The 23,257-nt window shown below is 38.3% G+C and overlaps 1 protein-coding gene and 1 non-coding gene across 6 annotated transcripts in view; one reads left to right on the top strand and one right to left on the bottom strand.

Moving 5' to 3' along the window:
- Positions 1-685: 685 nt before the first annotated feature.
- Positions 686-23,257, bottom strand: part of EXD1 (exonuclease 3'-5' domain containing 1) — a 52,046-nt gene continuing 29,474 nt past the window's right edge. For 4 of the 5 annotated variants that reach the window (XM_037834268.1, XM_037834269.1, XM_037834270.1 and 1 more), the window contains 5 exons: positions 22,884-22,988; positions 22,721-22,801; positions 16,110-16,253; positions 14,724-14,915; positions 686-2,065 (listed from right to left, as the gene is read on the bottom strand). In XM_037834268.1, the coding sequence (XP_037690196.1) occupies positions 1,400-2,065; positions 14,724-14,915; positions 16,110-16,253; positions 22,721-22,801; positions 22,884-22,988 (1,188 nt within the window). In that variant the 3' untranslated portion in view covers positions 686-1,399. The remainder of the gene's footprint in view (positions 2,066-14,723; positions 14,916-16,109; positions 16,254-22,720; positions 22,802-22,883; positions 22,989-23,257) is intronic. The other variant, XM_037834272.1, reaches the window with a different exon arrangement.
- Positions 12,867-12,973, top strand: LOC119533522. The gene has a single exon (XR_005216652.1). It is a non-coding gene; the product is annotated as a U6 spliceosomal RNA (small nuclear RNA).

Below are 23,257 nucleotides of genomic sequence, written 5' to 3'. Positions count from 1 at the left end.
CATATTGAACAACTCAGCAAAGGTCCTACACAGTCCTGTTGTTCTTTTTAAAGTATAGATATACAACCTATGTAATGAAAGAAGAATCCTTTTTTAATACAAAGAATACATTTTACTTTGTTAGCATGTATATACATATATATATATATATATATATATTTTTTTTTTTTTTTTTTTTTTGAACAGTAACATAATGGTTCCACAAGATGATAAATCAATTCCAGGAATCTACAGAAATTCACACCCTTCCCAGTGCAAACCTAGATTAATCACATTCTGGGCTCAACCTGGAGATGGATTTACCCAAGGTAAACCAGAAATCATGGCTCTCTGAACTAAGAATAAGGTAAGTGAGACCAGGCAATTGGAGGGCCAAGTCAACTGCTTGCTCTTAGGCCCGACTCATTCTTTGCTCAGACTAGATCTGGCCTCTGGCATTTGAAAGTGCACAGCAATTCTTTCAGTGGCACTCATAATAGAATTGGCTGGTACAGATGAGGATATTCCTAATCTTAGACTTCCCTAAATTTTCGCATAATGCAGTAAGTAATAGAGTCCTGTTAACATTTCAAATTAAAGATTACTAAACTTGACTTAAGACCTAGAAACCCAAACATTTTCCAATTTATTCTTACCCCAACCCAATGAAGAAAAGTGAGATAATCTAATGTCAAAAAAGGTTTATTCGTTACTTTAGACAAAAGAATGTTAACAACTTGCAAGTATTCAATATAAAAAAAGCAAATCTGCCTTCTCTTGACCCTAAGAAAGTATATCAACTTCAGGCAAAAAGAACAAACTTCAAGTTTACATAGTAGACATATTAATATAAGCCCAGGGTCTCTGGTTTGTTAGGAAAATGGACAAAATCTTCTAAAAGTAAATGCAGTTAAAAAAAATGAAACAAACAGGAATATTGTAAAAAGGAAAAAGGGTTGGTAAAGCTGTCAGGTACCAATTTTTTTTTAACTTATAGCACAGTTGCTAGGAGTTTTGCCAAATCCTTTCAAGCCAATCTAAAAGAAAAAAATAAGTACAGATTCTTCCTGATACTAAATTCAAGATTTTTACCTTCTTCAAATTTTCTAAACCCAAATTATGAGAAATAATTCACTCTGGCCACTGGGAACTCTTCTGCACAGTGACATAATCAGAAATTTTACTTCTTTTGTTATTTAACTTACTCATTACCATCCCAATCCAAATACCAGGAATGCAGGTGTAGGCAAAATGAGAAGAAAATTTCTACAAGAGGATATAATTTTCCCCAAAGCCTATGAATGAACAATAACCAAACTTAGGCGAGTAACTTAAGCAATGAGTTACAAGCTTCCAAATGGAAGGCCCTGATAGCTGGGGAAATGAGCCATTTTTATGGCCTTAAGAACAAATTGCATTTCTAGGGCAGATTTAGAGAAGAATTTATCCAGGGATCAGTCTTCTCCAAAGCTGGACAGGGTGGAAGTGTGGAAAGCACAGCTTGTCTTACAGGATGAAAGGTGTCACTCAGAGTTGCTGTGGTTTCCTGAGGAAGAGAAGGAGACACTGAAACATCTTGTTTTGTGCATTTTAAATCTTCCTTGTTTTCCACCTTCAATAATTGTTCTATCTCTTCTTTCAAAGATAAATTTGTCTGAAACTCATGTTTGGATATCTTAATGTGTTCTTTTTGAGGAATTCTCTGATCCTCTGCCCACTTTAACTCGAGGCAAATGAGTTTCTCAGAATCTTCACTAACTTCTGCTTCCTTTATGGGAGGTGGATGTTGAGGTTTTGTTTTAGTTTCCTTACTCTCAGATCTTTCTTGCAGCAAATTCACTTCCTCACAGGATTCATGAGATGCAAAACTGGGAACTTTATCTATCCTAGGATTTTTACAATGTAAGAAACCTCTTACTTTTTCTTCTTCCCCTGCTGTCTCTGGCACTGATTTCTTTGGATGCAGCACTGTCCTTATCAGGAGCCCCTTTGCATTCACCCTGTATTCTTTTGCAGCTCTCTCTCTGCGCTGCTTCTGGAAGTCCTTGAGTTGAAACAGCTCTTCTGGAAGCTCCATACATGTAGGCTAGGAAAAGAAAATGAACATAAAGTCTACTATAACTAAACTTCTTAATATGGTACTTAAAAATCACTTTTATTATATTATTTGGCAATCGAGTGTCTATTCAAATGTGTTCATATAGCACCCCCTAGAGCCTTCAATTATATTAGTACTATTTTTCAGTAACAAATACTTTGAAAAGGCAATGTATCTACATAGTTGTGTGTGTGTGTCTGTGTACGTTTGTATGCATAAAGTGAAAGTGAAAAGTAAGTCTCTTTTCCAACCTGGTCCCAACTGCCTTAGTAGGTGCATCCTCCAAAAGCAGTTTCTTGTGTAGTCTCTCAGAGATAGTCTATTTTATGTATACACACACACACACATACACATCATGTGTATGTGTGTATATGTAAATATATACTTTGTTCACAATACTTTTCTTTTTTTAAACTTTTTATTATAGTAACATATATACAACTCAAAATATCCCATTTTGCCATTTTAACCACCTTCAAGTGTACAATTCAGTGGTATTAATTATATTCACAATAATATGCTACCATCACCAATTTCCATCACCCCAATTTGTTATCACCTCAAACTGAAACTGTGCCCATGAAACAGTAACTGTCCCTTCCATCCAATTCCTGGCCCCTGGTAACCTGTAATCTACTATCTGGCTCTATGAAATTTCCTTATTCTAGATATTTCATGTAAGAGAGGTCATACAATATTTGTCTTTTTTGTATCTGGCTTATTTCCCTCAACATGATATCTTCAAGGTTCATCCATGTTGCAGCCTGTATTGAAACTTCATTCCTTTTCACAACTGAAAAGTATTCTGTTGTGTGTATAATAACATTTTGTTTATCCATTCATCTGTCGATAGACACTTGGGTTGCTTCCCCCTTTTGGCAAGTGTGTATAATGCTGCTAAGTTTGAGTCCCTGCTTTCAATTGTTTTAGGGATATACCAAGAAGTGGTATTACCAGGTCATATGGTAATTCTGTATTCAACTTTTTGAGGAATATCCAAAATGATCTCCACAATAGCTGCACTGTTTTACAATGCTACCAATTTAAGGGTTCCAATTTCTCCACATCCTTGCCATCACTTGTTATTTTCTGATTTTTTAATATTACACATTTTTCAGTTTGCTAAAGCTGCTGGAAATGCAATATACCAGAAATAGGCTGGCTTTTAACAATGGAGATTTATTCGGTTGCAAATTTACAGTTCTAAGGCCATGAAAATGTCCAAAGTAAAGCATCAAGAGGTGGATACCTTCTCTAAGGAAAAGTTGATGGCATCTAAGATTCCTCTGTCACATGGGAAGGCACATGGAGACATCTGCTAGTCCTTCTTCTCCTGGGTTCTGGTTTCAAAATGGCTTTCTCCAAGATGTCTCTAGGCTTCTTTCTCTTAGCTTCTTTGAGCTCTCCCCAAAATGTCTTTTTCTTTTATCCTTTCATAGAGTACTCCAGTAAAGATGATTAAGACCCACCTTGAATGAACAGGGTCACATCTCCATGGAAACAACCTAATCAAACGGTCCCACCCAACAATAGGTCTGCCCCCACAAGATTGGATTAAAAGAACATGGCCTTTTGTGGGGTACATAATAGATTCAAACGAGCACACCCATCCTAGTGAGTGTGGAGTGGTATCCCACTGTGGTTTTGGTTTGAATTTCCCTGATGACCAATGATATTCAGCATCTTTTTATGTGCTCATTGGCCATTTGTATACATATTTTTTGAAAAATGTCTATTCAGATCCTTTGCCCATTTTTAAAATGGGTTATTTATCTTTTTGTTATTGAGTTGTAGGAGTACTTTATATATTCCAGATGTTAAGCCCTTATCTGATATATAGTTAGAAATTATTTTCTCCCATTTTGTAGGTTGTCTTTTCACTTTGTTCATAGTACTATTGCCAAACAAAAATTTTAAAAACAAATGTATTAATCTTTTTATAGGTTCTGAGTATTTTTATTTTGCATAAAAAAGCCTTCTAACTACAAGATAAATTTTTTAATTCTGTTTTTTTTTCCTGATAATTATGGTTCCATTTTTTACATATTACTTAATATATCTGGAGTTTATTTTGGTGCAATGAAAGAGAAAGGAATCCAATTCTGATTTTCTTTCCCCACAATGGTTAGTCAACTGCATAAAAACAATGTACTGAATAATTATCTTTTTCCCATTAATTGGAAGTGCTACTTTTATAATAACCATATTGCAGATAAATATTGGATCTATTTCTGGATTCTCTACTCTGTGCCACTGATTTCTCTACTTGTGTACCAGTCCCAAACTGCTTTATATATTACAGCCTTATAATATGTTTTACGTTCTGGCAGGACTAGTCCTCCCTCAATATCCTTCTTTCCCCAAAATTTCCTGGCGATTCTAGCATGTGTACTTATTTCCATAAACCCTATAATTTCATTTGCTATAATAATCCTGGTGTTAATGTTTTTCTTGGAATAGAGTTAAATTTGTGAGTTAATGCAGGAATAATTGATAGCTAAAAATACCTAGTGACACTAAGTGTTTTTAAGTCCTCTTTTGTCCCCTTTCATTTTATCCCCTTAAAGTTTTAGGCACCAAGGAACCTAAGAAGGCGGCTAGGTTAGACAGGGCAAAAAAAAAAAAAAACACCAAGGCAAAAAATACTAGATAAAAGCCAGAAAGTGACCCAGAACACCAGTTCCAGCGATGCACCAGCTGGAAAGGTCTGCTAAATCCACAGGGACCATGCATTTGGTGAAACCGGGAGTCTGCATTCTGAAACGAGTGAGTAAGCCAGCTGAAAGTCCCATGGCTGTGCTGCGGTGTGGGGAAACCAGGGGTTGGCGTTTTGAGATGGACTAGTTCTCTCTAAAAAAAAAACCCAGGAGCAGCTGCAGATATGGCAGTGAGAACCTCTCAGTGAAGCACTGCAGGAGCAGGCTGTAGGCAATGCCTCCATCTGGCATGGAGGATAGCCCTCCCCACAGCCGCCACTGATTGTCTCGGGGCCAAGGGGACAGAGAGGAGCCCAAAGGAGAAAGAAACTGCACCCCTTGCAGACATCTCCCCGGTGGCCTGGGGATGCTCCCTCCCAAGGCCGGACCCACAGTCTAGAGCCATGCCAAGAAACCCAGTGTGACGAGGAGTCTTTCCCGCAGCACCCCACACATGCCACAATATCGGCCATGGACAGTGGCCTTTAATGCACCCACAGCTAAATGTCCTGGAGCTGGAAAGGTGGAGCTGTGCGAAGAGGGGGAAATTAACATGCCCCATTCAACCATCTTCAAAGCAGGCTGGGAATGCCCCTGCACAGCCCAGCGGTCCAGGGCTTCCCTGGAGGCCGGTGCGCACTCGTGACGTGGCACAGCCTTCCCTCAGCAGAGGTCCTGGAAGAGCACAGCTGGGATAGGGGACCCGCTCGGAAATCCCAGGGACCCTACACCAATACCAAGGACTTGTGGGTCAGCGGCAGAAACAATCTGTGGCAAGACTGAAATGAAGGCTTCAACTCTTGTAACAGCCTTAAATCTCCGGGAACACCTGGGAGGTTTGATTATTAAAGCTGCCCTGCCTCCCTAACCACCCAGACACACGCCCCACATTCAGGGCGGACAGCACCAACAACAAACCCAAACTTACTGCACCAACTGAACCACACAAGAATCAGATCCCCACACACCACAAAGACAAAGTTGGAGAGAACTGACTTGAGGGGAATAGGTGACTCGTGGACGCCATCTGCTGGCTTGTGAGAGAAAGTTTAGAGATCGGTGTTTTCTTATATCCAGAAAGAACCCTATCAAGTAAAGCAAATGCCTAGAGGCCCAAAACAACAGAAAATCTTAAAGCATATGATAAAACCAGACGATATGAAGAACTCAAACCCAAACACCCAAATCAAAAGATCAGAAGACACACAGTACTTGGTGCAATTAATCAAAGACCTAAAATCAAACAATGAGAGCATGGCACAGGACATAAAGGACATGAAGAAGAGCATGGCACAGGATATAAGGGACATAAAGAAGACCCTAGAAGAGCATAAAGAAGAAACTGCAAGAGTAAATAAAAAAATAGAAGATCTTAAGGAAATAAAAGAAACTGTTGGCCAAATTAAAGACTCTGGATACTCATAATACAAGATTAGAGGAAGGTGAACAAGGACTCAACATCCTCAATGACCACAGAATGGAAAATGAAAGAACAAAAGAAAGAATGGGGAAAAAAATAAAAAAAATGACACGGATCTCGGGGATATGATAGATAAAATAAAACATCCAAACTTAAGACTCATTGGTGTCCCAGAAGGGGAAGAGAAGGGTAAAGTTCTAAAAATACTATTCAAAGAAATTGTTGGGGAAAACTTCTCAAACCTTCCACACAATATAAATACACAAAGCATAAATGCCCAGCGAACTCCAAATAGAATAAATCCAAATAAACCCACTCCAAGACATATTCTGATCAGACTCTCAAATACTGAAGAGAAGGAGCAAGTTCTGAAAGCAGCAAGAGAAAAGCAATTCACCACATACAAAGGAAACAACATAAGACTAAGTACTAACTACACAGCGGCCACCATGGAGGTGAAAAGGCAGTGGCATGACATATTTAAAATTTTGAGAGAGAAAAATTTCTAACCAAGAATACTTTATCCAGCAAAACTCTCCTTCAAATTTGAGGGAGACCTTTAATTTTTCACACACAAACAAATGCTGAGAGATTTTGCTAATAAAAGACCTGCCCTAACTTCAGATACTAAAGGGAGCCCTACCAACAGAGAAACAAAGAAAGGAGAGAGAGATACAGAAAAATTTAACAGACATATATAGAACATTACATCCCAAATCACCAGGACACACATTTTCCTCTAGTGATCACGGATCTTTCTCCAGAATAGACCATATGCTGGGGCATAAAACAAGCCGCAATAAATTAAAACAAACAAACAAACAAAAAACAACTGAATATATTCAAAGCACATTCTCTGACCACAATGGGGAATACAAATAGAAGTCAATAATTTTTGGTTTGTAACTCCACTATTTACTTCCTACAGGCTATAAAATACATAAACTCTAATGACAAATCAGTGGTTTTGGACTCAATGTAAAATATGTAATTTTTGACAAGAACTACACAAAGGTGGGGGAATGGAGGAGTATAGGAACATAGTTTACGTGACCTATTGAAGTTAAGTTGGTATCAAAGAAAAACAAGATTGTTATAGATTTAAGAGGTTAAATTTAAGCCCCAAAGTAAACACAAAGAAATTATCAGAGAATATGACCATAGAGATGAAAAGTAGAGTATGGGCTACAAGAAGTGGGGGAAGGGGCAATGGGGAGTTAAGAAATGAGTGTAGGGTTGCTGTTTGAGGTGAAGGGAAATTTCTAGTAATGGATGGTGGGAAGGTGATAGCATTACAACATTCTAAATGTGATTAATCCCACTAATGGAATGCTAGGGAGGGGGTGGAATGGGAAGATTTAGGCTGTATATATGCTTCCACAGTTGAAAAAAAAGAAAAAGACAGTCTAAATAGGCAATGACAATTAAATGCCAAGGATGAGCTTGAATGGGATCTGATGATGGAGGAGAGGATGCTCAAAGGGACACAGTGGGGACATAAGAAAAAAAAAAAGGAAATATAGAATGTAAGCTTTGTATCAATGTTGAATTTCTTGAACTTCTTAGCTGTGCTTAAAGGGATTGCATAAAAGAATGTTCTTGTTCACGGAAATTGTATATGTGAATTATATTGTTTGTTCAAGGGTGTGTGCAGCTTGCTCTCATATGTTCAGAAGACAGAGCAAAAGATGATGGATGATAAAGAGGGAGGGAGAGAGGGAGGAAGGGAAAGAAAGAAATGGTGGTGTGACCGGATGTTAAAGTTGGTGGATTGGGGTATCGGGGGAGGGGGTCATGGTATGCTGGAGTTCTGTGTACGGGTTTTGTATTGTTTTTGCAACTGTTCCTGTAAGTTTGAATTTATTTCAAAATAAAATTTAAAAAAAGTTTTATTCATCTATATATCATAGTTATTTTTAGATTTATTTCTAGGTAATTTATCTGTCAGTTTCCTAGGTGATAAAACAAATACCATTTAATGAGTTGGCTTAAACAACATCAATTTATTGGTTTTGAGACTAAGAGAAGTCCTAAATTGAGGCATCATCAAGGCAATGCTTTCTTGCTGAAGACTGTGGTGTTCTGGCCACCGGTGATCTTTGGTGTTCCCTGACTTTTGCATCACATAGCAGTATCCTCTTCTTTCTTTTCCAGGTTCCTTTGACTGCCAGCTTCTTGCTTCTCCCATGGCTTTCTCTCTTCTGAGTCTAACTTCCTTTGCTTATGAGGACCTCAGCCATGTTGAATTATGGCCCACCCTCATTCAATTTGGGCATACCTTAACATCTTCAAAGGTCCTATTTCACAAATGGGTTCCAACCCACAGGACCAGGGGGTGGGACTTGAGCATATTTTTTATGGGGACATGATTCAATCCCCAACACTATCTTTTTTTAAAAAAAACTTTTTATTTTGAAATACTGTCAAACTTACAAGACAGTTACAAAAACAAACACACACCATATAGAGAACTCTAACTTACCTCTATTCCCCTCCCCAAATACTCAGATCCACCAATTTTAATTTTGCCAAATTTTCTGTATCATTCTATTTATCTGTTAATCTATCAGTCCATTAATTATTCTCTCTCTCCACCTGTCTATTTTTCAATCCATTTTCTGAACCCTTGAGTATAGGTTTTATATATCCCCCCAACTTTAGGAAGTTCTTGCTGCAAATTATATATTTATACATTATGAGTCAAAATTAATACAAACTCCATACAGAGAACTCCAATATACCCTACCCCCAGATACCCAGATCCACCACTTTTAGTATTTTGCCACATTTGCCATATCAGTGGGTCAGCCTTCCTGCCTATCTATCTCTGTCAGCCTGCCTGCCTGTTTATCAATCCATTTTTGAATACTTGAGCTTAGGTTTTATACATCATGCTGCCTGAACACTTACCACTGCCATGTACATTTTCTAAGAACTAGGATATTCACTTCTGTAACCACCTTAAGTACAGCTATCAAATTCAAGAAGTTTAACATTGATATACAGCTTACAGTTTATATTCTAATTTTTTCATATGTGCGGTAATTTCCCAATGAGCCTTTTTTCCTCCCTTGCTAGATCCCATCCAGCATCATATATTACATTTAATTGTCATATATTTAGTTGTTCTACTTTATAAATTGTGGAAACATATACACAACATAAATTTTCCCATCTCAACCATTCCTAGCATACCATTCAATGGGATCAGTCACATTCACAATATTGCAGTATTCTCACCACCTTCCTTTACTAAAATTTCCCCATCTCCCGAAGGAGAAATCCTATGCTCATTGTATGCTAATTCCCCATTTCCCCTGTCCCCACCACTGGCAACCTATAAGCTAATTTTTGTCTCTATGAGCTTGCGTGTTCTCCAATAATTTCTTTGTTGGAGCATGAGCTTAAATTTAACATCCTAAATCTATAACAATCACATTTTCTTTGGTACCAATTTAACTTCAATAGTATATACAAACTATGTTCCAATAACCCTCTGTCCTTCAACCTTTATGTAGTTCTTGTCACAAATTATGCATTTATGCATTATGAGTGTGAAACCACTGATTTACCATTACATTTTGTGCATTTGGCTTTTAGATATTTTTCATAATTTCCATGTATCTATTGATATTCTCTTAGTGTTCATCCATTGTTTGCCTGCTTTCCTTTAGTTCTTTGTCCATGTTTTCCTTTAGCAATTTAAGTATCTTTGGGGTTATTTTTTAAAAGTCTTTGTCTGGAGAGGCAGGGCAAGATGGCGGCCAGGAAGGTGTAGAATTTAGTCAGTCCCCTAGAACAACTAGCAAATAGCCAGGAACAACTAGTAAATAATCTGGAACAAATGTTAGGGGGACTTCTGTGACTCGACAACATTGTACACCAGTCTGGAATGGGTGGAATGGCTGAGATTGCAGCATAGAACTGTAAATAAAGCTCCCTAAACTGTGGAGCAAGCACCCCTCCCCCACCAGCATAGCAGGTGAGAAAAAGAAGCAGTCTGTGCTGGAAGAAAGGGAAAGTAGCTCAACCAAGTTCCAACTGTGGTTTTAATTAACAAATCTGGATTACAGAATATAAACTATGAGCACAGATAAACCCAGAGCAAGCAGGAAAGGAACCCAGCGTTCTCTCTCAGCAGAGAGGAGGCGGGGCTGATGGAAAAAAATACATAAATAAATAAAAACAGAGGCTTTTGGAGTAGGCTGAGCTCAGAATACTGAAAAAGGGCTTTGTCCCAAGAAAAGGGGCACACAAAACTGGGTACCAACTCTGGTTCTTGCTTGGTGAACTGGAGGGCTGGGGACTGGCTCCGAAAAAAGGACTTCTTTCTTTTTTCTTTTTTTTCTCTCATTCTAAGTAGCTCCTTAGAGAAAGCCTTAGGCATTTTCAATTGTCAGCACTGACCCAGGCAACAATGGAGTTAAGATAGTCAGAGAGCCAAAAGAAAAACTCAGGTGCAGGAGATAATTCCCTAAAGGGCTTATCTTTTCTAAGAAAAGGAGGGAGGCAGCTCAAGTGACTGACCTCCCTCAGAGAACTCAGACCCCAGGGCCTGGGAGGGGAGGGGGGGAACGGGGACAGAAACAGCTTAAGCTTGGCTTCTGACACCCTCGGGCCCTGGACAGAACAGGGTACACTGAGAATTAAAGGCACAGCACCTCTTTATGCCAGTGGGGAGCTGCGGGCTGAGAAGTGCCACCTGCTGGGCAGGATAGGAAAAGCACAGTGTCTGGAGGCCTCACAGGAATTTCTGACAATCTTCTGGGTCTTACCCTCAGGGTAACCTGATACTGATTACAACTTCTTCCTGAGACCTGGGCCCATCTGGTCTGGGGAAATCTGATTGGGGTAATCAAGGAAACCAGATGCCTAGAAAACAAAAAACTACAAATCACAGTAGGAAAAAAGATGACATGGCCCAGTGAAAGGAACAAATTTCCAATGAGATACAGGAGTTGAAAAAACTAATTAAAGATATTCAAACAAATATGCTAAATCAATTCAAAAATCAAATCAATGAGCTGAGGGAAGATATGGCAAAAGAGATGAAAGATATAAAGAAGATATTGGGCGAATACAAGGAGGAACTCAAAAGTTTGAAAAAACAATTGGCGGAATTTGTGGAAATGAAAGGCACAATAGAAGAAATGAAAAACACAATGGAGACATACAACAGCAGATTTGAAGAGGCAGAAGAAAGGATTCATGAACTAGAGGAGAAAACATCTGAAATTCTACACACACAAGAACAGATAGGGAAAAGAATGAAAAAATATGAGCAGGGTCTTCAGGAATTGAATGACAACATGAAGTGCATGAATTTATGTGCCATGGCTGTCCCAGAAGAAAAGAAGGAAAAAGGGGCAGAAGGAAAAATGGAGGAAATAATCACTGAAAATTTCCCATCTTTTATGAAAGACATAAAATTACAGATCCAAGAAGCACAGTGTACCCCAAACAGAATAGATTCGAGTAGACCAACTGCAAGACACTTAATAATCAGATTATCAAATGTCAAAGACAAAGAGAGAATTCTGAAAGCAGCAAGAGAAAAGTGATCCATCATATACAAAGGAAGCTTGATAAGACTTATGCGCAGATTTCTCAGTAGAAACCATGGAGATGAGAAGGCAATGGTATGATATATTTAAGATACTGAAAGCCAGTTGACTGTTCTACCACAGCACTGTACAGGAGAGCTCCACGAACTGCTGTCTACATGCAGGGCCAGTTCTGGGACAGCAAATCCCTCAGGCCACCACCAGACAGATTGGGCTAGATATACATGCTCCCAGGATGTACATGAGGGTTACTTTGTTCCCTCTAGAACCAGGACCACCAGGTATACATACTGGGAATGTGGCCAGCCCAGGGAGGGTGGGAGTGGCCAGATAAGGCATCATGAAATCCTACTGCTTTTAAGTGGCCATTTTCTTGATCTGGCATTCATCCTGTTACTGCAATCCTTTAACTGCTTTCTGAAGTTTTGAGGAAGATTTTTTTTCTGCCTTCTCTAGCTTGTTGCTCAAAGCTTTTTTGGTGGATGGAGTCCTGAAATGTCTCACTTTGCCATTTTTATCAGGACAGGGCCTCTAAGTAACCTATCTTTTTAATTACAATTCCAAATGGGATCTTTTCTCCCATTATATTTTCTATCTGTTTATATGGACATAGGAAAACTGTTAACTTTTATATTTTATATTTTATATTTGTAGTCAGTCACCTTAGTAAATTGTCTTTTTTGTGGTAGACTTTTGCAGTAGATTCTTCAGTTTTCCAGTTGTATCATTTACAAGTCATAATTCTGATTCCTCCATTTAAAGTTCTATAGCGCATATCTTTTTTTGTAATTGCATTGGCTAATAGCTTCAAAAAATGTTAAAAGAGTGGTGACAGTCATCATCTTTCTGTATTTCCTGATAATGAGAATGCTTCTAGTGTTTCCAATCAAGTATTACGCAGTCTTCTCACCTGTGATATGTTTTAATGTGTTAGAAAAGTATCCATATATTCCAGCTTTAATCAAGAATGCATACAGAATATTATCATATGCTTTTATCCGAATTTATAGAGATAATCATGACTTTCTTGGATCTATTAAAATAGAGAATTTCCTAATACTGAACCAAGCTTGCATCTAGAATCCATGACACATTAAAAGAAAAGTATAGTGCTCACTTTGGCAGCACATATACTAAACCTGGAACAACACAGAAATGATTAGCATGGCCCCTGTGCAAGGATGACATGCATATTCATGAAGTGTTCCATATTTTTTAAAAAGCACATGAAAAGATGCTCAACATCACTAGCTATTAGGGCAATACAAATCAAAACCACAGTGAGATATCATTTCCCACCTAATAGAATGGCCACTATTTAAAAAATAGAAAACTACAGGTATTGGAGAGGATATGGAGAAACAGGAATGCTCATTCATTGCTGGTGGGAATGTAAAATGGTACAGCCACTGTGGAGGACAGTTTGGCAGCTCCTCAGGAAGCTAAATATAGAATTGCCATATGATCTGGCAATCCGGCTACTAGGCATATACTCAGAAGAACTTAAAGCAGGGACTGGAACAGACATTTGCACACCAATGTCCATAGTGGCATTATTCAAAATTGCTAAAAGATGGAAGCAACCAAGATGTCCATCAACCGATGAATGGATAAACAAACTGTGGTATATGTGTACAACGGACTATTATTCAGCTATGAGAAGGAATGAAGTCCTGATGCATGCAACAACATGGATGAACCTCCAGGACATTGTAGTAAGTGAAATAAGCCAGACACAAAAGGACAAATGGTGTATAATTGCACTGTTATGAACTAATTATAATAAGCAAACTCAAAGAGTTAGAAATTAGATTATTGGTTACCAAGAGATAGACTGGGTTAGAGACTAGGGAGTTGATGCTTAACTTGTACAGAATTTCTATTTAGGCTGATGGTAAAAGTTTGGAAATGGATGGTGGTGATGGTAGCACACTATTCTGAGTGTAATCAACAGCACTGAATGATATAGGTGAATATGCTTAAAAAACAGTTTAGGATGCATATATTACTAGAATAAAAATTTAAAGATACTATTAAATATAGTTAATAGTAAAAATATGAGAATGCTCCTTAATGGGTTACAACAAATGTATGATTCTAATACAGGGTGGTAACAATAGAGTGGTAAATGGGAAAAAATACACCTAATGTAAATAGCGGACGATAGAGCTATTTTAATAATCTTTCATCAATTGTAACAAAGGTAACAACTATTAAAAAATAGTACAATTATTTAAAAAGTGCTGTCATCAATTGTAACAAATGTTCCACACCAATGCAAGGTATGGTTGGTGGGGTGGTGTACGGGAAGCCTATATTTTATGCATGATTGTCTTGTAAGCTCACAACTTCTCTAATAAAAAAAAAAAAAAAGAAAAATATAACACATCTAAAGTGGGGTTTGTACCAAAACTGGTTACAGTTTAAGATTTTATATCAATATTCATATGTGAGTACTGACTGTAGCAGTGGTTTGCAAACTTTTTCCTTAAAAGGCCAAATAGTAAATAATTTAAGCTTTGTGAGCCACATATGCTCTCTGCTGCATATTCTTATTCTCCTCCTTTTTACAATCCTTTAACAATGTAAACACCTAAAAAACATTCTCAATTTACCAGCTGTACAAAAACAGGCTATGAGCCAGATTTGGCCTGCAGGCAATAGTTTCCAACTCTTGGTCTATAGTCTTCTCTTATGGCACTGACTTCATAAAAATAACTAATGAAACCTTAAATTTACCCATTCTTCAACAGAAACATTTCTTGGAAACATAACTTAATATTAGTGAAAAGATACTCAAGGAAATCCATCAAGCCCAAGCTGTAGCCCATCTAAGAATATTTCTCACCAAGTTCTGCCCCATGAAATTTGCCATAGTTGTATAGAGTGTGTATCACTGTGCCCTCCATGAGGATAAGGAAGAAACAGAGATCCTAAAGACACATCCACAAGAGAACTACACCTACCTCTGTGCCTCCAAGCCGATCTGCAGACTCTTCTCGATAGGCATTTAAGTACCCATCCACCAGGGTGGTTAGGTCAGACATCATCTCATCTAGGAGTACCAAGCGAAGGGGTAGCAGATAGGTAGCTTCCAGGGCCAAAATTTTCAGCAAAGTAGGTGAAAGAGGTCGTGTAAACCACACTTCTGGATTTTCCTAGAGACAAGAAAAAAAAATTTTTTTTCTCTGAAGAGTTAGTAACATTTTAAATAACTGTTCATCCAAGTGTTGCTTAATTTTAAACAATATTATTTTCTTCAGTTATTTCCTTCTACTTTCACACTAGCCTTCTGGGATCACATGCCCATACACATGCATGCATATATATACACATATACATTGTGTATGTGTGTGTGTGTGTGTGTGTGTGTGTGTGTGAGCACAAGAGAGCACATGCGAGAGAGGCAAGAGATCAGGATTCTCATTCAAAGTTGGAGAGAGTAGACTTGATTAAATAACCTAAGTTGCATGCAAGCCTATTAGAACTAGTAAGTCTTAGTAACTAAAGAAAATTTTCTACCTTACTTTTTAAAAAAATTTTTTATTGTGGGGAAATAAATATATAACACAAAATTTCCCATTTTGACCATTTTAAGTGCACAATTCAGTGGCAGTAATTACATTCACAATGTTGTGCTACCATCACCACCATCTGTCACCAAAAACCCTTCATTACTGTAAACAGAAATCCTTTACCCACTAAGCAATAGCCCTCCTTGTCCCCTCATAACCTCTAATCTACTTTCTGTCTCTAAGAATTTGACTCTTTTAGATATTTCATTTAAGTGGAATCATACAATATTGCCCTTTTATATCGGGCTTATTTCACTCAACATGACGTCTTCAGGGTTCATCCATGTTGTCATGTGTATCAGAACTTTATTACTTCTATGGCTGAATAATATTCCATTGTGTGTATATATATCACATTTTGTTTATCCACTCATCTGCTGATGGATGCTTGGGCTGTTTCCACTTTGGCTACTGTGAATAACACTGCTATGAACAATGGTGTACAAGCAACAGTTCTGAGTTCCTGTTATTTCTACCTGACTTTGGGAGAAGCAATTGAGATAATTTGGGTTCCATCTGTTTAATCCAAAGTCACGAAAATCCGCCTTGTCCCAATTTGAAAATTTATTTCAGAGTAATTTTTAACTGATAACCAACAAATCTTGGCTATTATCTACTTGAGATCACAAACAGACTGTTCCTATTTGGAACAACTAAGATTCTGTTAATGCACATATTCTTATATGGCAGCTTGTCATTTCTATAAGAGGCTGATAATTCTGCTCAAAAAACACTTGAAAAAAGTAACATCATATGGGGACATTGATTAATACTCACCCTTATCAGTTTTTGTCTCTCTTCCAGAAAGGAGACATATTTAGGGGCTACTTCAAGGTGTCTGACTAAACACTCCTGCAAAGTACTGATGCAGTTTGGAAGAAAGCCACCTGTTTCCATGGAAAACTGAAGGACATCTGCAACCTGTGGCATTAAAAAAAAAAGACAAACAGACCAGTCCATAGAATATATACAGAGAACTATCAAAGCAGAAATAGCAGAATTAGATGTAGAGAAATATCTTTAAATACCATTTTCCCCAAGGAGCTACATGATAGGCAATTGCCATCATGGAATTTATTCAGTCAACTACTTATTCTTAAAGTTTTTTTAAAAAAAAGGAAAAAAAAACACTCAAGTTTAATATGTCCTTGTCTTTCTTTTCCACTTCTTTTACTTACCTGTTTTATGGTTATATCTTACTTACTCTTTGGTGCCTTTGGGGAATGGGAAAGGAAGATGTGCCAGTTTGAAGCCGTTATGTACCCCAGAAAAGGCCATGTTCTTCTTCTTTTTTTTTAATTTAATAAATTTTATTTTGAAATAAATTCAATCTTACAGGAACAGTTGCAAAAACAGTACAAACCCCATACACAGAACCCCATCATACCCTGACCCCCCTCGCCCGATACCCCAATCCACCACCTTTAACATCCTGTCACACCACCGTTTCTTTCTTTTCCTCCCACTCTCCCTTCCTCCCTCCCTAATACCCATCATCTATTGCTCTGTCCTCTGAACATATGAGAGCAAGCTGCACATATCTTTGAACAAACAATATAATTCACATATACCTTTCCCATGGACAAGAACATTCTTTTATGCAATCTCATTAAACGCAGCTAAGAAGTTCAAGAAATTCAACATTGATACAAAGCCTACATTCTATATTTCCTTTTTTTTTTCTTGTGTCCCATCTGTGTCCCTTTGAGCCTCCTCTCCTCCATCCTCAGATCCCATCCAGGATCATCCCTGGCACTTAATTGTCATCTATTTAGATTGTCTTTTTTTTTTTTTTCAATTGTGGAAACAAATATATAGCCTAAATCTTCCCATTCCACCCCCTCCCTAGCATTCCATTAGTGGGATTAATCACATTTAGAATGTTGCAATGCTATCACCTTCCCACCATCCATTTCTAGAAGTTTCCCTTCACCCCAAACAGAAACCCTACTCTCATTTCTTAACTCCCCATTGCCCCTTCCCCCACTTCTCAGAACCCCTACTCTACTTTTCATCTCTATGGTCATATTCTCTGATACTTTCTTTGTGTTTACCATGGGGCTTAAATTTAACATCTTAAATCTATAACAATCTTGTTTTTCTTTGATACCAACTTAACTTCAATATGACACATAAACTATGTTCCTATACTCCATCATTCCCCCACCTTTATGTAGTTCTTGTCAAAAATTATATATTTTATATTGAGTCCAAAACCAGTGATTTATCATTACACTTTATGTATTTTAGATCCTGTAGGGAGTAAATAGTGGAGTTATAAGTCAAAAATACAGTAGTATTGGTATTTATATTTACCACGTGATCTTTACTGGAAATCTTTATTTCTTCATGTAGTTTCAGTCAATTGTTTAGCGTCCCTTCCTTTCAGCCTGCTCAACTCCCTTTAGCATTTCTTATAGGACTGATTACTGGTGATGAAGTCCCTCAGCTTTTGATTATCCATGAATGTTTTCATCTCCCCTGCATTTTTATCCTCCAGGTGTTTGTGAATTCTCCAAGACTCTGATGGTTATTGACTTCTATTTGTATTCCATTGTGGTCAGAGAATGTGCTTTGAACAAATTCATTTTTTTATTTTATTTTATTGAGGCTTGTTTTTATGTTCCAGCATATGGTCCATTCTGGAGAAAGATCCGTGATCACTAGAGAAAAATGTGTATCCGGGTGACCTGGGATGTAATGTTCTATATATGTCTGTTAAAATTCTCTATATCTCTCTCTCCTTTCTTTGTTTCTCTGTCGGCAGGACTCCCTTTAGTATCTGAAGTAGGGCAGTTCTTTTATTAGCAAAATCTCTCAGCATTTGTTTGTGTGTGAAAAATTAAAGGTCTCCCTCAAATTTGAAGGAGAGTTTTGCTGAATAAAGTATTCTTGGTTGGAAATTTTTCTCTCAGAATTTTAAATATGTCGTGCCACTGCCTTGTCACCTCCATGGTGGCCACTGAGTAGTCACTACTTAGTCTTAAGTTGTTTCCTTTGTATGCGGTGAATTGCTTTTCTCTTGTTGCTTTCAGAACTTGCTCCTTCTCTTCAGTCTTTGACAGTCTGATCAGAATGTGTCTTGGAGTGGGTTTATTTGGATTTATTCTATTTGAAGTTTGCTGGGCATTTATGCTTTGTGTATTTATATTGTGTAGAAGGTTTGAGAAGTTTTCCCCAACAATTTCTTTGAATAGTCTTTTTAGACCTTTACCCTTCTCTTCCCCTTCTGGGATACCAATGAGTCTTAAGTTTGGACGTTTTATTTCATCTATCATATCCCTGAGATCCATTTTGTTTTTTTGATTTTTTTCCCCATTCTTTCTTTTGTTCTTTCATTTTCCATTCTGTAGTCGTTAAGGATGCTGAGTCATTGTTCAGCCTCCTCTAATCTTGTATTATGAGTATCCAGAGTCTTTTTAATTTGGCCAAGTTTCTTTTATTCCTTAACATCTTCTATTTTTTTATTTACTCTTGCAGTTTCTTCTTTATGCTCTTCTAGGGTCTTATGTCCCTTATATCCTGTGCCATGCTCTTCTTCATGTCCTTTATTTCTTGTGCCATGCCCTCATTGTTTGATTTTAGGTCTTTGATTAATTGCGCCAAGTACTGTGTGTCTTCTGATCTTTTGATTTGGGTGTTTGGGTTTGGGTTCTCCATATTGTCTGGTTTTATCATATGCTTTAAGATTTTCTGTTGTTTTTGGCCTCTTGGCATTTGCTTTACTTGATGTTTAATTTATCAGAATTGCAGCTTGGTGGTGTACACTTTCTCTAACTAACCAGCAGATGGCATCTGTGAGTCACCTATTCCCTTCATGTCAGTTCTCCCCAACTTTGTCTTTGTGGTGTGTGTGGATCTGATTCTTGTGGGGTCCAATTGGCGCACTTAATTTGGGTGTGTTGTTGGTGCTGTCCACCCTGAATGAGGTGTGTGTCTGAGCGGTTAGGGAGGAAGGGCAGCTTTAATAATCAAACCTCCCAGGTGTTCCTGGAGATTTAAGTCTATTCTCTGCCGCTGACCCAAAAGTCCCTGGTATTGGCGTAGGTTCCCTGGGATTTCCAAGTGGTTCCCCCTTCCCTGCTGTGCTCTTCCAGGACCTCTGCTGAGGGAGGGAGGGCTGTGCCACGTCACAAGTATGCGCCAGCCTCCAGGGAAGCCCTGGGACACCAGGCTGTGCAGGGGTGTTCCAAGCCCGCTTCAAAGATGGTTGAATAGGATGCGTTAACTTCCCTCTTTCCACACAGCTCCACCCTCCCACCTCCGAGGCAATCAGCCATGGGTGTATTAAAGGCTACTGTCCGTGACGGATATTGTGGCATGTGCGTGGTGCTGCGGGAAAGACTCCCTGTCACGCTGGGTTTCTTGGTGCGGCTCTGTGCTGTGGGTTCGGCCCCGGGCAGGAGTGCCCCCGCCCGCCAGGGAGATGGCTGCAAGTCGTGCGTTTTTTTCTCCTTTTGGCTCCCCTTTGCTCCCCTGGGCATGAGACAATCAGCAGTGGGTGTTGGAAAGGGTATCCTCCATGCCAGACACTGAGGCATTAGCCCAGCCCACTCTCGTTGTATCTGCAGCTGCTCCTGGGCTTTTTTTTTTTTTTTTTTAAAGAACCAGTCCATTTCCAAATGCCAACTCACTGTTTCCTCACACTGCAGTGTGGCTGAGGGACTTTCAGCTGACTCACTCACTCATTTCAGAATGCAGACTCCTGGTTTCACCAAATGCATGGTCCCTGTAGATTTAGCAGAGCTTGTCTGGCTGGTGCTACTCTGGAAGTGGTGTTCTGGGTCACTTTCTGGTTTTTATCTAGTATTTTTCACGGAAGTGTTTTTTTGCCCTCTCACCTAGCCACCATCTTAGGTTCTAGGCCATGTTCTTTTAATCCATTCCTGTGGGGGCAGACCTATTGCAAGTGGGACCTTTTGATTAGGTTGTTTCCATGGAGATGTGACCCACCCAATTCAAGGTGGGTCTTAACCCTTTACTGGAGTCCTATCTGAGGATAAAAGACTGAAAAAGCCCAGAGAGCTCAGAGAGAGAAATACCCAGAGAGCTTGGAGAGAAAAGCCCCAGAGACACTAAGAGAGGGCTCACAGAAGCTCAGAGAGGAGGCCACTGGAACCAGTCGCTGAAAGCAATGAGACCCGGGAGTTAAGGACCAGCGGACATCAGCCATGTGCCTTCCCATGTGACAGAGGAACCCCGGATGCCAGCAGCCTGTCTTCAGAGTTCAGGTATCAGCCAGTTGATGCCTTAAGTGGGACAATTTCATGGCCTTAGAACTGTAAATTTGTAAACTGATAAATCCCCACTGTAAAAGCCAACCCATTTCTGGCATATTGCATTCTGGCAGCTTTAGCAAACCAAAACAGAAGATCAACTTCAAAAATTATTTTTATTATTGTTTAGCAACTCGGGTAAAATTTCATTAAAGAAAGCTAATAAAACTAGAAATTGCAATAACTAGTTATCTGTGTGTGATAAGCTGAATAACGGCCCCTAAGATACCATGTCCTAATCCCTGGAACCTATGAATGTTACTTTATATGCAAAAGCATCTTTGCAGATGCCAATAAGTTAAGGATCTCAAGATGGGGAGATTATCCTGAATTTTCCAAGTGGACCTAAATGTAATCATAAGTGCCCTTATAAGAGAGAAGCCGAGGGAGATTTTACCAGTCAGAGAAGGAGATTTGATGATGGAAGCAAAGATTGGAGCTTTTAAGATGTAAGCTAAGGAACATAGGCAACCACTAGAAACTGAAAAAGGCAAGAAAACATTTTCTCCTTAGAGCCTCCAGAAGAACCCAGCACTGCCAACACCCTGACTCTCAAGTCGAATTGATTTCAGACTCCTGACCTCCAGAACTATAAGAGAATAAATTTATGCTGTTTTATGCCATTACATTTTTTGTAATTTGTTACAGAGCAACAGGAAATTAATATACTGTGCTAAAGGAAAACAAATTGTAAATTCTGAATTCCTGCTTCTTCTGTTGTGGAGATCTGAAAAGAAACATGTGGAAAGATATGCCAAAGTTGGCATTAGACAATGCATATAGGGTCTAATCAAGAAGCCTGGTGGACTCAAAAGAACATGAGCAATTCTCTTGCATTTCAGAATAAGTATAGAAGCAATCCCTATATAGTGAAAGATCTTGAAAGAAAGCCCAAAAGGAATACGTCATCAGGAGAATTGGCAAAAAATTCATTATGAGCAGATACATAAGGAGCAAAATTGACCCATACACAGTAACATAAAATTAAACTTTCAGCAATTGCTGCTGAAAAATAGTCAACTCATTAATCCCTCACCAAAGTCTCTAGTCGAGTATATTCAGGATCTCCCTTTCACTGGCATAAACCTAGAAGACTAAGAAGTACTTAAAGAAAACATAATAAAAACTATGGTTTCACTGCTTTCATAGCCAAACCAGAAACCTGGATCAGCTCTACGAGCTAGTATAGACTAGGAATTTCTCATTTCTCTAGGGTCCTTTAGATGTGAAATGACTGATGCAAAATATCATCTCTTCAGGCTATCTGGGGCCAAAAGAAGTTTTTTTTGGCATATCCAGGACAACCTGCACCCTTGAGCTAAAGGCAATCAGACTTAATTAATACATATGCGTGGTTAAAGGCAAAGGAGATGTGATTGTTCATCTCACACCAAGTCTCCCAGACTTCTGAATTGTTGTAGTTTTTAAATGCTATGGAATATGGCCATTGCTTCTTATTTGACAAACTCTGCACAAAATGAGGAAAAAAATCACAAATAATTCTAAGTAACTCTTCTGAAGCAATTTCACAGTTCACCAAATGTTCTTACATTTGTATTGTTCAAACATCTTGCATGAGAAGTGGGCAGGAAAGGACACACAAAAAAGACTTTTGATCTTTGATCAGATGAGGCTGATTTTCTATGAAAGTCATTGTACAGTGATTTTTTTCCTTTTTGTATTGACTAGAAAAATCCTAGGTTTACGAAAAATCACACATAAAAACAGAGTTCCTATGCACCACCCTATTATTAACACCTTGCATTAGCATGGTACATTTATTGCAACTAATTAAAGAACATTTTTGTAATTGTACTATTAACTATAGGCCATCATTTACAATAGGGTTCACAGTTTGTGATGTACAGTCCTATGTTTTTTTCTTAATTTTTACTCTAGTAACATATATTCAACCTAAAATTTCCCCTTTTAATCACATTCACATATATAACTCAGGGCTGTTAATTAAGTTCACAGTTTTGTACTGCCATCACCACCTTACATTACCAAAACTTTATGACCAATCCAAATAGAAACTCTGTGCAATTTAAGCATGAACTCCTCATTCCCTATATGTACACTGATCTGAATCTAGTGTTTCCCTGCACATACCTGTGTGTCAAAGACATTATTCAGCAAAATCCCATACTGATGAAAGAGGCAATCAGAAAGCCAACGACAATCGTGAATAACCTAAGGAATCAAAAGACGGAGACAGAGTAATTAGGATCTGGCTGATAATATCATCAGCAAAGGAATCAATCTACACACTCACTTTCAAAATTCTCTTGTCTTCTAATACCATCTGAAGTCCATTGTTGAAAGCACGACTTCCCAGAAGAAAAATGTCAAATAAGTAAACACGGCTATTTGTGGCCACCTACAATAAACCATCCAGACACACATGTAATAGAATAAGGAAGCACTGGGGAAAGGGATCTGAGAATCAAGAATAAAAGACATGCAATAAAATATTTAGCATCTTCACTTTTCAAATGAACAATAGGCACATAAAGATTCTTAGGGAAAAAAGATTTAAATTGATCCTAAGTAAAAAAGATACAATCACTGTGATTTTCAAAAGGAAATAAACAGACAAGCTGGTGATTTAGCCCTTTGCTTCTTATAGCCCGAAATTTACCAGTTTCA

The sequence above is a fragment of the Choloepus didactylus genome, chromosome 4, assembly GCF_015220235.1.
Source record: "Choloepus didactylus isolate mChoDid1 chromosome 4, mChoDid1.pri, whole genome shotgun sequence".
Classification (NCBI taxonomy): Eukaryota; Metazoa; Chordata; class Mammalia; order Pilosa; family Megalonychidae; genus Choloepus; species Choloepus didactylus.
The sequence above is the reverse complement of the archived record's forward strand: the minus strand, read 5'-3'. Positions and strand labels throughout refer to the sequence as shown.